This window comes from Procambarus clarkii, chromosome 68 (genome assembly GCF_040958095.1).
Source record: "Procambarus clarkii isolate CNS0578487 chromosome 68, FALCON_Pclarkii_2.0, whole genome shotgun sequence".
NCBI classification, from domain to species: Eukaryota; Metazoa; Arthropoda; class Malacostraca; order Decapoda; family Cambaridae; genus Procambarus; species Procambarus clarkii.
The window spans coordinates 11,857,066-11,873,653 of NC_091217.1; the positions used below are offsets into that span (position 1 = coordinate 11,857,066).

At 41.3% G+C, this 16,588-nt stretch overlaps 1 protein-coding gene across 1 annotated transcript in view; it reads right to left on the reverse strand.

The window, feature by feature from the left end:
* LOC123774805 (peptidyl-prolyl cis-trans isomerase NIMA-interacting 4) overlaps nt 1-4,062 on the reverse strand; it is a 36,953-nt gene extending 32,891 nt beyond the window's left edge. Inside the window, exon 1 of the mRNA XM_045769427.2 lies at nt 3,489-4,062. Within this exon, the coding sequence (XP_045625383.1) occupies nt 3,489-3,614 (126 nt within the window). The 5' untranslated portion in view covers nt 3,615-4,062. The remainder of the gene's footprint in view (nt 1-3,488) is intronic.
* Nucleotides 4,063-16,588: the final 12,526 nt, after the last annotated feature.

A 16,588-nucleotide genomic window follows, 5' to 3' on the forward strand; every position in this document is an offset into this window, starting at 1 on the left:
AGCTGCTACGGAGAAAGTGCAACACCGGGCAACAAAAATCATTCCAGGGATAAGTCAACTCTCATACCTGGAGCGATTGAGGGCCACAGGGCTAACAACACTGCAAACCAGGCATAAAAGGGTGGATCTCATTAAAAATTAAAATACTGAACAATTTGGAGGATGTTGATCCCGATATTTTCTTCTGGTCAGATGTAACACAAGCAAGGAGCAACGGTTTCAAGCTCAACAAGCCACAATGTAGAACTGAGAACAGAAGATGCTTTTTTACCCACAGGGTTATAAACACATAGAACTGCCTACCCACGGAAGCCATAAATGCCAAAACTGTTAAATTTTGAAGTACAGCTGGAAAAGATCATCAAGGCAAATGGGGAAACCTTCAACAAGCTGCCGGCTTCCTGTCCTCGTCAAGGCTACTAGTGTCAATGGCCCTCAGGTAAATTCAGGTAAGTAAATTTTTTCTACAATGTACCTATTAAACTTACCTGATCTGTTAGATTAAGGACCTGCCTGAAATGCTATACATGTTAGTGACTTTGCAAATAAAAATACTAACATTATGTACTTTCACAAACCCATTGTACCTTCTTGTAAATAAATAAATAAACAAATAAAATGAAGATGCAGGCTACTTCATGCTGAGCATGGTCAAATCATTCACAGGCATTACAAAAAAAGCATACTTACAAAAACTGTTTATATCATTAGGTCAGGTGAAATCCATAATACAGTAGGGTACAGTGGAAGCTCGGTTTTCAAATTTTTCAGTATTCAAGCTCAATTTCTTTGAAAATTTTGATTCAGTACTCGTTTGCCTCTGTGCTTGGAGTTTGTTTATACAGTACACGTACGGGTCCACCGAGCGCATGGCGTCACGGTGAGGCACGCCTCAGTTTACCAGCGTCCTGCCGAGATGATGACCGCGCTTGAATTCTTTGTGAAGAATTTTTGTTGGGGGCCTTTTTAAGTTTCTGAACATGAAATTAATTATTATATATCATGCCATGGGTACCAAGAAAGTCAGTGGCAAAGTTCAACTTAAGAAAACAACTGCGAGGATGACCATAAAGCAAAAACAAGAGATCATTCATAAACATGAAAATGGTATGAGGTGTGTTGAACTTGCTAGACTTTACAACAAAAATTTATCAGTGATATGCTCTGTAATTGCTAAGGAAATTATGAGTGCTAAAGTGACAAAAGGCATAACAACAATCACAAAACAAAGGACAAAAACACTTGAGGATGTTGAAAAGTTATTATTAATTTGAAAAAACAACAAGCAGTTAGCAGGTGATAGCATTTCAAAGGCCATCATTTGTGAAAAAGCAAGACTTTTTTCACCTTGCAAAAAAAGAAGAGGATGTCCCTTCCTCAAGAATTAAAAAATGGTATACAATATGGGGAAGAAATACAAAGTTTTGTTGAAAATTCTCACCCAGATAAAGCTGTAACACGCTGATGTGTAACCTTTTTAATGACAATAGATGTCTCACTTCAGACAAGTGTTACAATGTAGGGAAAAACCAAGTGTCGCTAGACAGGTTTTTAGTGAGAAAACAAGCAGTGAGCCACAAGCAGGTCCTAGTGTTATGCCTGTAAAATTTAAGAGAGAGAGAGTACCCCAGAAATGTCATCACTGCCTGATGTTATAATGGAAGGGGACGCCCCTTCCAAACACTAACACCTTTCCTTCCCCCTCCCTCCTCACTGTCTTCCATATGCCAACAAGAGTTTGGCATGCAAGAGTTCTAGTGCTACCCAATCCCCCAATCTTTGTACCTAAGCCATATTCTTCACCATTGTAATCTTAGATCATCTGTTATCATGGTTGTTGTATCGAGTGCATATTCTACTGCATTACTCCTTGTAATGATCCTCATATTGTGTTTCAGTGATCCAATGTATAACCCTGAGTTGTTTTCCTAATTGTACTTAGGATTCCATGTTCATTATTGTGTATTGTTCTGATCAGCTTTTGTGTCACAAATTCTTGCAATGTACAGTACCTGTAAACATTTTTTTTGACAATTTTACTGTAATTATCCTACTTAAAATCATATGAACTTGTAAAACTGTAAAGTACCTGTTAAACACTTATCAATTTTACTCTTATTTCTCAAAACTGTTAGTTTAAGGATTTGCTCTAAGGTTTAGTTTAAGTTTTTTAGTTTAACACCAGAAATACAGTATCTCTTTGATATCCCCAGGGTCAAACTTAATCTGTGTAAACACACTATGCAAATAAAGGGACCTAATCTATGGAACTCACTCCCTAGTGAATTGAAAAGCTGTCAAACTTTTGCCTCGTTCAAAAACAAAAACAAAATGTACCTAATTTCATCTTCGTAGTTTCCTACACTGAGCTTTAAATTTGCTCTGTATCTAGTGTTACCCAATCTCCCAATCTTTATGTACTAATCCAAACAACTCCATCATTGTGTTCATTGCTGTCTTATGTGCTAGCCATATGCTGTACTTATTGTGCCTACTAATTTTTTTCTAAACTACCATTCAAGCTGTCATTGCAATCAATCTGAGCTACCTATGTGCTCTAATATACCTACAAATTTCTCTCATCTTTAATTTTTTTCTTGCTATGTACCTGTTATCATTTTTTTAAATTTTGGTAGTATTTACCTACTTAAAATTTTCTTAGATCAAGGACCTGCCCGAAATGCTGCGGGTACTAGTGGCTTTACAAGAATGTAATTACTATGCTATGTATCCTCACAATCCCAATGTACCTTCTTGTATATATATAAATAAATAAATTAATTAATTAAGGACTTGCCCGAATCACTAATGCGTGCTAGTGGCTTTACAAGATTGTAATTTCAACTTAAACTATGTTCTCTCTTAACCCCCCCAATGTACTTTCTTGTATAAAAATATATAAATAAATAAATAAATAAATAAATAAATAAATAAATAAATATGAGTCCTTCATAAAGGTAAGGTATCTACGAGTAGTTTTCTGTATAAAATGTATTTTTCAGTTAATATTTTTGAAGGCGTAGAACGGATTAATTCAATTTACATTATTTCTTATGGAAAAATTTGTTCTGATTTTCAAATTTTTGGTTTACTAACAGTCTTTGGGAACGAATTAAATCCGAAAACAGAGGTACCACTGTAAACGGATTATCATTAGGTCAGCATTAACAGCTTAGGGTGGGTTTGGTTCAGTATGGTAAGGATATGGGGGTTATGTTTAAAATACATTTCCAAAGTCTTGGATATGACGTAACTTATATCCTTTGTACATTAAATGGACTAAACAGATTGATGGCCGAGTACAACTTGATTGCACCCATATTAATCCACAGTCCAAACCAGGAACCAGATACGGGACCTTTTATCCAGAAAATAATTCATACAATTTAAAATGTAGCCAAACCCAATGCAATCAATGGACGCTTAACAAAATGTGTGGAAACATGTTGTATAATGTGAAAATAGTTTCAACCAACACTGGACTTTACCTTAACAGAAGTTCCTCCTTTTTTCTCCTTACTGCCACTACTGCCACTTGCTTCATCTTTGTCTCCTTTGCCACCTTTTGCACCTCCTCCACCTTTACCACCTCCTCCTTTCTTCGCTCCTCCCATTCTCTCCTGGCTAACGAGCCCTGTGGTATACACTCGGCTTAGCCCCTTTAGAAAAACATGCTATGCGTGTTTATCATATAGCATACATCAACATGCTAAAAGGGTTGATGTATCTTGAAGACCTAATTGATGATACGTGCAGCTTGCTGTTGTTGATTTTGGGTGACTTGTTTAGCTTCTCAACTCGATGGACGAGTGTTTTTCCAGAGTTGAGTCTCTGTCAACTGCTAGGCAAGACTTGATGGTTGTTCCTGTATGTTAGAATTGGTGTGAACACCCTCTATCACTTCTATTATATTCTTTACACTATATGCAGGGCACCTTGAAGTGATAAATTCTAGTCTCGGAGCAACAGTGAGTGAGCGCACAAATAATGATGTGTTGATTTGGGGACTGGTCAAGTCGTCTACTGCAATTTCGGATACCGGGCTAGAAACAACTTCGTTCACTGAGAAGTTTGTACATACAAACCATTCAGTTCGTATATGCGCTAGTTTGTGTTCGCTGTTGTTCTCGTCTGAATACATACATGGCACTTGTTCATATAATTAGCGCTTCCATTATTAGAATTATTTATCCATTATTAGAATAACATGGTGCAAACCATACCCCCTTACAGTTGAAATCTATTTATTTATATACAAGAAGGTGCATTGGGTTGCGAGAGTACATAACATATATTAAGAGGTACATTGTAGCAAGATTTGAGATTAAAGGATTTAAGACTAACACGTATAGAAACAAGGCGCCCCCGAAGGAGGCTAATTTATTATGCACCCCATACTCAGTGAATAGTGGCTATTTTTACATTATCATTTACAACTAACTTAAGTAAAATAACAACCAGTAAACAGACTGCTTTTTCTAATTCTAGTTCAGGAACTTCCTGGGATAAAACGTGAACATGCCTTAAGGAACTGTGAGGTGCTTATCCGTTTTTCCTTGTAACGATCCCAAAGTTTCCACAAATGTTCCTGTTTCTCTTTATTCCCCTTGAGGCGACTGGACTTGAGCTTTAGCTCAGAAACCAGTTGGTATTACAAGGTTACAAGGGACGCTTCACGGTACAGTAAGGGGATTAAAATATATAAAGCCAAGTTGTCCCCCAGATGCTGCTGAAATTAAGGGATTTGCTATGCAGCGCTCCTTGGCAGCTACAGTAACCTTGGTCGTTGCTAGAGCACCTGGATCACCCAAATGATTGTGACAATTGGCTCCTTGCTTGAAATCCTTTCCATGTTGGATGACTGTGGGCAAAGCAACGGTTGCTCTTCTGTCGAATACTGCACCACCAGTAAGTCGTGAAATCCGTTTCCTTGCGTATAGTATATGTATATCCATGACTATTATGTAGTCTTGGTTTCCCACGCCTCGTGCCTGTTGGAATTATCTCCCAGGTAAGAGGGGCGTCTTGTGACAGAGTTGATGGTATTAATTCGTCTCGGATAGACGTGTACTGGACAACAGCGACATGCTCTATCGGAAGGTCTACCGTGAATTAAGGATGCTTCGTACTTACTTGTTACTTCTTCTGCTAAATTTTTCTCTCTGGACGTGTTGTCATCTTTGTACAATGTAAGTGTAGAGCAATGAGGACAGCACCAGAGGAAATTTGTTTCCTCTAATTTTGATTCGCGTAAACGATAGTATTTTTCACTAGAAACTCCAGTACCACATTGTCTATACCTCCATTGTTGGCATATTGCACACAGCATTGCATGATCTGACGATCTCACCTCCTTGCGGCATCCAGAACATACACATTGTTCGTTAATGTTGCCTTCCACATTTCCGTCTTTCACTTTATCTTCGTTTTCCACTTCAGCAATGTAAAGTACACATTCATCGTGCACAGCGTATGCCATTTTTCAATATTGTTGCACAAAACGTCACTGGAAACTAGGAAAGTTTGTTACAAACCTAAGGGGGAAACTTGTAATGCGTGACAAGCAAGAGCAGTAGTATGTCTACACCGCCCAGGTCGACCAACAACTGAATCATGTGAGGTCAGCAGCTCAACAACTCTATTTGATTTTAAGGTGTGAAATAATACTATAGTGTATTTTTCAATCACACTGCCAATTATTTGATTTAAACCCACACTCTCAAGAAAACGTGTACATCACAAAACTTTTATATATAATGTAGGTATATATTAGTTAGTCTTCATACATTTAAAACTTTCTAAGCAAATTGTCAGGTCGCTAAACTAAATGCTACCAATTCTCTTCGTCTGAACCTTCCCCCCCCTCCCTCCCTCTTTTTTTTTTTTTTAAACTAAGACTAGGATTCATAAGGGATGCCTAATAACATACCTAGTGAAACTGCAAGCAAGAGCTGTTATCCTACCTCAGCTCATCTGAAGCCTACACCTAGAAACTCATTTATTTCATAAGAGTATACTTTGAAACTAACACATTGGGAACTATCATATATTTAACTTATCTAAGCTAAGTTGAAACCTACTCCTAGATGCCCATTTATTTCATGAGCCTGGTATTATTTGCTTTAGAAGGAATAGCCTTTATTCATTAAAAAACATTAAGTAACAATCATATAAGGAACAGGATGAGCTTGTAGCCAGCTGTGTGCCAGAGTCTTCATGTGAACAGTTGACCTGATCTCCCGTGTATCAATCTGTTGAACGAACAAGTTCCAGATGCGAGTAAGTCTCGGAAGGAATGAACGCTGATGGAGTGATGTTCTTGAGAATGGCACTTCCAGCATGAGACTGTTAAAGGTTGATAGCCTAGTGCTACGAGTGGGAACTACTGGTACTCCACGGAATTGGGCCAAGTGCGGAACTTTGAGGATGTTGGCCTTGTACATAACAGTAAGACCAACAACGTCCCGACGGTGTTGCAGGCTCTGATGTTCAGACCGTTCCCACCAGACTTGGTCAAGACTAGAGATAAGCCTTCTAGCCCGTCTCTCCACTTTGTCCAACAGTCTGACGAAAGATGGGGGGCAGGCAATCCAGGAAAGGGGTGCATACTCAAGATGGGAGCGAACTTGAGCTTCATATAAAGTTTTGCATCCCTTGTTGTCAAGAAGATATGAGATGCGCCTCTCTCTCTCTCCCCCCCCCCCCCCCCCACCGACAAACACACACTGAGATAATAGGAAGGATAAGAAACTTTGATGATTGTCATGCCCTTCAAGATGACCTGGACAAAATAAGTATATGGAGCACCACTTGGTAAATGGAATTTAATGTTAATAAATGCAGAGATGATAATGTTAAAGAGGCCGAGAGTCGGTACATTAGACAACCGACGCTTAGAAAGGCGGGGTCCAAGAGCTAACAGCTAAATCTTGCTAATAATAAATCAAAATATTTAATACACACATATACATGTTTTACATGAATTTGGCTGAGGGCGACCATCATCTGTGATGGACTTGTAGCGAGTAAACCTATACTCATGTAACGTACGATTATGTTACGTTGTTGGGTTGATTAGATACACAGTGTTTAGTGAGTTTCATATTTATTTAGAAGTCCTGGATACAGCAGTGTCGTAGATGTTGAGATGAAGCCTGGAGCAGAGCAGAGAGCTGAGTGAGGCCGGAGTCGTGGAGCTCTATGCGGGAGAGCGTAGCGGCTCGATTGGGAATTGCGAGTGTCTGAACTCGGGGAGCAAGAGCGTTGTAGCTGGATGCTGTCGTAGTCTGCTGTCTGCTCTGTGTCGAAGCTGTAGCGTCTTGGGTCGATTAGAACTGCCCACGCCGAGTACTACATTCAAGACTGGAGATTGTACTGGTTTGCTATTCTTAGATTTAGCTACTCAGAACGAAATGTCCATGTAGCACGGGCTGTGGTGAGCCCGTATTTGCTATTCTCAAATCGCTGGCTTATATACGGTTACTACACCTCACAGTAAGATAGGAGGGTGGAAAAACCGTTACCTGTAAATAGGGATAGGATTATAGCTTGTGTAATTAGTTATGTCATTAAGATGATGAGATAATGGAGCGAGTATAGGTTTACTCACTACACTCCATGTCTGTATCCGTGGATGAGTTTCCGTCCATGTCTGTATCCGTGGATGAGTTTCCGTCCATGTCTGTATCCGTGGATGAGTTTCCGTCCATATCAAGGCTACCCAGGAGGGAAAATCGATTAGCACCCTGGGCGTATGAGGCATGTGACTGGGACAGGCAAGAGCGTCTGCTAGTTCCTACTTGTGAAGAGTCCCGACCAGGGGGAACCTGGAGGCGAGAAGAAACGATTGGCTGATTGAGGATGCGCTCATGTCGAGGTGTCTCCGCTGTTTTATGATCGATGTCCAACTAAAGGGCCTCAAGATATACAGGGCAACTCTTGGACGTAACCTTATGGTGGCCATGGCATAAAAAGCAGCTAGGTACAGCAGAGCACCCACCGTTATCTCTGTCTGTATATGGCCTGTTTTGCCGCAGTTTGCACAACGTGCTGCATTACGGCAGGTGAGGCGTGTGGCCCAATAGATGACAAGCGTAACATCGTAACACAGGGAAGTTGTAGGGCTGAAACCGATACGAGGTCCTGTGTAGTGCCACTCGGTCAGGGAGGGGCCCATCGAACTTTACACGGACCATGGATGTCGGCCATGCTGCTCCGCGAATCCTGGTAACTTCCAATAATCCCGCTGATGCACCCGTTAATACCTGCAGAGCGGCCTGGATGTCATCCACATCAACACTCTGGTCAATTGGGCCAATCTTCCCATACCGGGCCTGAGACTCCTCCTGCGACAATACCCTGCGACTAACTACCCAACCCTCCTCCTGCGACTAACTACTCAGCCATTCACAACTGCCGTCCTATACAAAGAGGTGGTGGTACTTCTCTTTACTACCACCATGCACTGACTTGCTTAAAAGTAATTAAATCTAGAGACCCTTATGGAGAGTATATATTTGCCTGTTTCAGAGTCAAGGGTAACGATGCTGTCTTGACTGTGGGAGCAGTCTACAGGGTTCCTAACACTGATGTGACTGAATTTAACTCTAACCTTAGAAATCTTATACTAGAGAACCGACTGAACAAAAACCACTTAATTATTTCTGGTGACTTTAACGTTGACCTCTGCGAGCCTGATAACCCTCCTGCTGCTAGTTTCCTCAACTGTATGAATTCCTGCTTCCTCATACCCGTAATCACTAGACCTACTAGAATCACTGACAGTACTGCCACGGCTCTTGATCACATCTGGACCAACATAACCTCTCCCCTTACTTCAGGGGTAATCATCGATAGCACTACAGACCATAACCCCACATTTCTCCTAACCAACATTAACAAACCACCTCTAGAGACAAGAGAGATAAGCTTTAGGCTGTACAATGAAACTGCTATAGGCAATTTTATAGCTGTTGCTGCTAATATCAACTGGGAATCCGAATTAGGAAACATAGGGGACATCAACCTAGCAGTGTAATCATTTCTTCAAAAAACTCTTAGCCTTTATAACACCCCCTGTCCTATGCTAACGAAACAAGTCACAACTAAAAGGCTAAACAATCCTTGGCTTACAAAGGGGATACTTAAATCCATTAATAAAAAACGTGACCTTGAGAAGAAGTATAGGTTAGGAATCGTCTCCAAAGAATTTTCAAAGAATTACTCATCATTGCTATCTAAAATAATTAGGAGAGCCAAAATTAAATACTACAAAGATAAATTTACCCACACAAAGGGCAATATTAAGAAAACATGGAGCACAATTTCTCAAATATTGGGATCAAAGAAGATTTTAAATAACAAACCAAGACTAGTGTCAAATAATGATGGTCTGCTTTCAGCCTCTGACACTGCTCTTGAGTTCAATAGGTTCTTCTCTTCCATTGGGTCATCCCTTGCAAATGATATTCCATCTTCCAGTACTAATATTCAGGACTATCTTACAGGTAACTATCCACAGTCTCTGTACCTAATGCCTACTAATTCCACTGATGTTACTGACATAATCCTTTCCCTTCAAACCAAGTCTAGTGCCCTTGAGGAGATACCAACTCTTATTTACAAAAAAACTCCAGATTTTTAGCTCCTGCCATTGCATTGCTCTTCAACAAGTCACTTGAACTTCAAACCTTTCTAGATATTCTAAAAAAAAGCGAGAGTAACCCCTGTTCACAAATGTGGTGATCCCACTGATGTTAACAACTTCAGACCTATATCAATTCTGCCAAACTTGTCAAAAATATTTGAAAAACTAATCTATAAACAGCTTTACTCTTATCTAGCCAAACTCAATATACTTAGCTCTTGTCAATATGGCTTAAGACCCCAAAAAAGCACTAACGATGCACTTATTAGTGTGATTAACTTGATACATATACAGCTCTTGATAAAAATGAGTTCCCAGTTGGGTTATTTGTAGACCTGCGTAAGGCTTTTGACACTGTTAACCACCAAAACCTTCTTAAATTACAACATTATGGAGTCAGAGGTCACTCCCTGCAGTACATTAAGTCTTACCTTACTGACAGGCTCCAGTATGTTTCTGTGAATAATTCAATTTCTCCCACCCTACCCATCAACATTGGTGTTCCTCAGGGCAGCATACTTGGCCCTCTCCTCTTTCTCATCTACATTAATAACCTTCCAAATGGCTCCCTACATCTCAAACCATTTCTGTTTGCTGACGACACGACCTTCATTTACTCCAGTCCTGACCCCCTTACTATAAATGTCACAGTGAATTGGTTGCGCTTGCGCTGAGCTAAATAAAGTCCATCACTGGCTAACTGCCAACAAACTCACCCTCAATATTGACAAAACTTTCTATATTTTGTTTGGCAATAGCTCCTCAAATCAAATAAATCTCAGGAATAACAATTCCCAAATATGTAACAAAGTAGATGGCAAATTCCTTGGCGTTCTCATTGACCACAAGCTGAATTTCCAGGGACACATTCCAAATATATAAAAAAAAGTTTCAAACACTGTTGGCATTCTTTCTAAGATCAGATATTATGTACCTCGCCCTGCCCTGGTGACACTATTACTCTCTCATCTATCCTTATCTCAACTATGGTATTTGTGCTTGGGGTTCTACTACCCAAAATCATTTATATCCTCTAATTACTCAACACAAAGCTGCTATTAGGACAATATCTCACTCTGGCCCCAGACATCACTCGGTACCCTTACTCAAATTTCTGAATATGTTAGATATTAAGTCACTGCACATCCTCTCATGTGTATTTTATATATATAAAACGCTGAACTGTAATGTCAATCCTGACCTTAAAAGCTTCCTAGAAGGTTGTAACAGATCCCATGAGCACCACACCAGAAACAAATACCTATTTGATATTCCTAAAGTACGACTTAGGGGCCATATCACCCGAAAATCCGATGAAAAATGGAATATTTACGAAAAATTACGAAAAATACTACAACGTTCTGGCAACACTGTGGTCCAAACCGTTTAATGATATCTTGAAAAATAACGTAATTAGAGTCAAATTTCCCGCTGCAACTTTCGCGAATCTGGTCCTCGCGCCGTGAGTACGCCGCGGGGTATTGTATCTTACGTTGTAGATGTCTTATTTTTCGTAATAGCGTTGAAAATAACATGTTATGCATAAAATTAATATAAACTAACACATATGGCAACACAACATATGGTCTGACACGAGGGTGGTGCAGTCAGTGACTGCGTGTCTCTCATGGAGAGAGGATGTATGCTGACGCGCTCACACAATATCTCCCAGAACATGCTATTTTTGCTATTTTTAGCTATTTGTACTGCAATATGACTTACCAAACGAACAAGAGAGAAGCATTGACAGCTAGATGCATGCGAGCTGGCCGCAATGCGTAAATCACCAGTCACGAGTGACCGCAGGTTGAATAAACTTTGAGAGCGCGCTACGCAACTCCAACTTTTACAACTAGATAAAATTTCACAGCCTTTATTTATTATTCTATTTACATGAAACTTGCACATTATATGTAGAGTTTACGCCTCTATAAACGCATGTCATTATTCTTATCTACGTAGATTTATTGATTTTATAAATAATGATACACCTCATTTTGTTGCATACGTTTTTGGGAAACTTTTATAAAATCTGTATTATTGCACTAAATACATCTGGGATAATAATGTGACATGCAAATCTTTATTATATAGTAAGGTCATAGCTGAGTGTCGTATAAATGATTTTGGTTCACAATTGTGGGCTGTGAAATTTTTTGAACATGGTTGAAAAATTCGTCTTTTTTTTTTTCTCCGTCTCTATTTAGGCTGAGATGCTGAAACTTGGCCTAGGTGCAGCACCTTTCACATGTATCAGGATAATAAATTATGAATACCCTACAACAATTTTTTATATCCTGGTGATATGGCCCCTTAGTCAAACTAGAAATGCTTTACAAATCAAGGGACCTTGAATGTGTAATGACCTTCCCAATTATGTTAAGGACTGTACCTCTCCCAACCAGTTTAAGATTAAAACTAAGTGCTACCTAATTAACTCAATGTAACCTACCTCACCCCTAAATGTCAACTCATGTCTACGATTTTAAACAATGCTGTTTGTTGACCAAATTGTATTTTTTTTTCTGCCATGTTTCCCCCCTCCCCAACTTTTTCATTTTTTTTCTCAACACAATTTATACTTTAATCTCAATTAGTATTAAGTTTTAGTCTTAGTGTTTTTCCTGCCCGAAACGCTTTGCGTAATAGTGGCTTTAGGCATTGTATGTACTAGCTCTATCTATAAATCCATCAACTTTTGTATCTCACCCTGTATGTATGTACTTTACCTGAATAAATATTTGTATTTGTATTTGTACCTGTCGGCACCTGACAGGCCAGTCCCCCAACTTAATAATGTCGGATACATGGATGTGTGATAGAGCCTTCTTTCTGATGTGTAGCTTCAGTGCTGCACCCCTACCCAGGGTACGTATGGTCTCGGGCAGGCAATGTGGCCACAATACCGAAGCCTCAATTGCTGCACCTAAGGTACGAGAATTTGCAAACACGCACTGACCTAATTATGGAACTCAACCTTTCCCAACTTCCACATAATATTCCTGTCAACCTTTGGAGAACGGTGAGGTGTTGCCCGAGCATATAAGCAGCAGAGTGGCGAATAATAACACACACAGCTCCGCTCCTGTGCCAGGTAAGTTACGGGCTCACCATAGCCCGTGCTACTTGGAACTTGTTCCGAGTAGCTTAGTCTATAACAACAACAACAAACTCACCATCTGGTCACTATTTGGTCCGGGAGACATCTCCCGTCACGCAGGGTGCAGTCGCGCCTCCACAGATCTCTAGTATCAGCTCTTGATACTGGTAATGGCTCAAAAGGGCCACCACTTACGGGCTATTCATGCCCGTGCCACCTCTTGGGTGGCTTAATCTTCATCAATCAATCAAACGAATAATAACTAGTCTACTTTCAAGTGTGGTCTAGAACAGACACTTGCAAGATACTGTACCGACTCTCAGTGCGCTCAACTCGCACTATTGCTCGCCTAAGTATCACCTGCATACATCTGTATACTCGACCAAATATATATATTTTCTCTTAGAGTTTGTGTTTATTGTCACCATACCTTACGTAACAATAGAACCGTCACATTGGTGACCCAGTGAGTGAAAAAAACACCTAGTCGCAAACTAGATCTTCGTCATGGATTTATCTACCAGGTTTCCAGCATACAAAGCAGAAGAACCAGAATTTTGGTTCATGCAGATGGAGGCTATTTTCGACCACCACGAAATTACGTCTGAGAAAGCCCGATATGCCTGTACCCTGCCAATACTTCCCTCGGAGGCTATGCACACTGCCTCCGCTGTCATCACCGCACCATCACCAGACGCCAGGACGTACACCGCATTGAAGGCCGCTCTTCTACAGGCAGCGATGAAACGCCGCATTCAACAAAGGGACCAACTCCTCTCTGACAAAAGATTAGCAGACAAAACACCAGCCCAGCTTCTGCGGCATATTCAGTATGTAATGCATACTGCAACTGGCCCAGCCCCCAGCGAGATTGTGAGATCACTCTGGATACAACTCTGTCCAAAACACATTCAACCGGCTCTATTCAGCATGGCTGACGACACCCCAGCTGGCTACACTGGCAGACCGGCTTCATACGACGTCTGATAACACTACGCTGTCCCACCTCAGTGATACACAGCAGACTACAGACACTCAACTACTCGACGTCCTCCAGAATCGGCGTTTCTTCCGCCCAAGGCGGAACCACGCGAATCTAGTATCAGGATCTAGGCGACAGCAAGAACACCGAGGAGAGCTTTATTCTTACCACCAGAGGTTCGGATACCAATCTTGAGGTTATCTTGAGATGATTTCGGGGCTTTAGTGTCCCCGCGGCCCGGTCCTCGACCAGGCCTCCACCCCCAGGAAGCAGCCCGTGACAGCTGACTAACTCCCAGGTACCTATTTACTGCTAGGTAACAGGGGCATTGAGGGTGAAAGAAACTTTGCCCATTTGTTTCTGCCTCGTGCGGGAATCGTACCCGCGCCACAGAATTACGAGTCCTGCGCGCTATCCACCAGGCTACGAGGTTCCTGCATGCCCACAACCCACAACTGTAGGGCTCCTTGTTCCTGGTCGGGAAACTACTTCGGCGGGGACTGTTAACGTCCAGTGACCCCGCCATTTCAAACACTACACTGCTCTACATATCTGACATCATAACCAAACGCCGTTTCCTCGTTAACACAGGTGCAGCAGCTAGTGTGTTGCCTCCCCCAATGGTCAAACCGAGCCGCACTCCTGGTTTGGACTTACGGGCTGCCAATAGTACTGTAACGGTTCTATTGTTACGTAAAGTATGGTGACAAATAAACACAGACACTAAGATACTATATATATATTTGGTCGAATATACAGAAGTACACAGGTGATACGTTGGTGTGAGTTGAGCGCACTGAGCGTTGGTACAGTATCTCGCAAGTGTCTGCTTCTAGACCACACTTGAAAGTAGACTAGTTAATGTTTGCTATTCTTGCTGCTTATATTGCTCGGGCAACACCTCACCGTGTTGCCCGGGCAACGCCTCACCTCATTCATCTCCAAAGGTTGACAGGAATATTAACACTATATTTGGAGCGAGTATATTATTGGGATAATCTACTCGCTACAGAACTCCCCCTCCCAGGGGATGAAAGGAAAAATACTTGATCAAGGAACTTAGCTGGTCGGTGAATTGTACGCCCTGCTCGCGTTACATAACCATCAAAGTTAACTTCCTCCTCTTCGCTGATGTCATCTAACTGGGGTCGTAGGGTGGGAGGTCGCACAGGATCGTCCGTCGTCGTAGGATCAGGTTGTGGTGCAGCTGGTAACTGGGGTTGTAACATGGGAGGTCGTACAGGATCGTCCGTTGTCGTAGGTGGCGGTGCTGCTGGTAACTGTGGTCGAAAAGTGAACTGCGTAGTCGGCGGATGTGTCTCTGGATTTAGCAGTGTCGCAGACGTTGAGACGAAGCCTGGAGCAGAGCAGAGAGCTGAGTGAGGCCGGAGTCGTGGAGCTCTGTGGGAGAGCGTGGCGGCTCGATTGAGATTTGTGAGTGTCTAAACTCGGGGAGCGAGAGCGTGGCGGCTCGATGCGGTCGTAGTCTGCTGTCTGCTCTGTGTCGAAGCTGTAGCGTCTTGGGTTGATTAGGACTGTACACGCCGAGTACTACATTGTTGACTGTGGAAATTGTAGTCTGGTACTAAATGTCGGAAAATCCGACACCATTTAATAATAATCATACAGATAATAGCTGTGTTGTATAAACAAGTTACCCATAGAAAACGTAACTTGTAGTGGAATTACCATCTAAAGAAAACGGGATATCATCACCACATACTATTATAATTCACCACCTATTATGGTGGGAATTATTCTTAAATACATTAGTCTTTGGACTTTACCATCATAAAAACATCTTATATAAATTAACTTAATTATCAATATTAAAGTAGAGTAAATGTGACCCTTCTATCACTTTCTGAAATGTGGACAATGTAAGCCAGGCGTCAGAGTGAGGAAGGAGGGCAGCCATTGTTGTTTATACTAGACCAGAGGCTCACACGGGAGCAAATTCGGCTCCTGTTAATTTTACTTGGACGTAGTGTTATGGAAACCAAAGGTGTACCATTGTCAACACGCTGTCTACAAATTCAAGTTAAGTGTCTATCCGAAACCCGTTTATCATTCATTTATGGCCATTAATGTCAGGATATAGGGTGACCCGGTTAGATCACGTGGAAGCCTCAAACTAAAGGTAATTAAGCCAGGTCTTCAATGTTCCATGTACTGTATAGTGTTTTCTCTGATATAGCTTGTCATATATAGGATTCTGGCTTCACAGCTAGCGCACTTTTGACAGGTCAAGACGAGGATGGAAGATTTGTGCACCAGTTACTGGGTGATATGGAAGCTACCTCAAAGAGGATAATTTGGTGTCTACACCCTAGTTATACCTGGTGGACTAACCTGCTGTACTATAAGATAAGGAACCTCTTCAATGTATGTAGTTAATTTTGTAGTTTGATTGGCTGCATATATATATAAACTAATAAACCCCCCCTAATGTGTAGAGGATCGATTTGTGAGATTATGAGATTATTGCAGAAATACAGTCCACTTATCATTATACAAATTGCTATCGAAGTATATAAATTAACGTAAATATAAATTCATATAAATTAAATAAATATAAATCTCACAGGTCGGTTCCCACACCAAAAGATGTAGGCAGTGTGTGGACAAGCTCGGTGTAGCAGGAGAGAAGAATGTGCATAATTGTTGAGTCCTTGGGTCGCTGGTGGAGCATTTAGATCCGGGGCGGATGGGCTCGGGCACCAGGACATTAGGAGGTAATGTAGGCACGTAGTTAGGACAACGAGGTAATCACTGCTAGAGCTGAATTGTCCTGGAGGCGACGAAGAGTCGGAAACGCAAGCTGTAAGTCCTGTACTGCGCAAAGTGCTTGGGTCGGCAG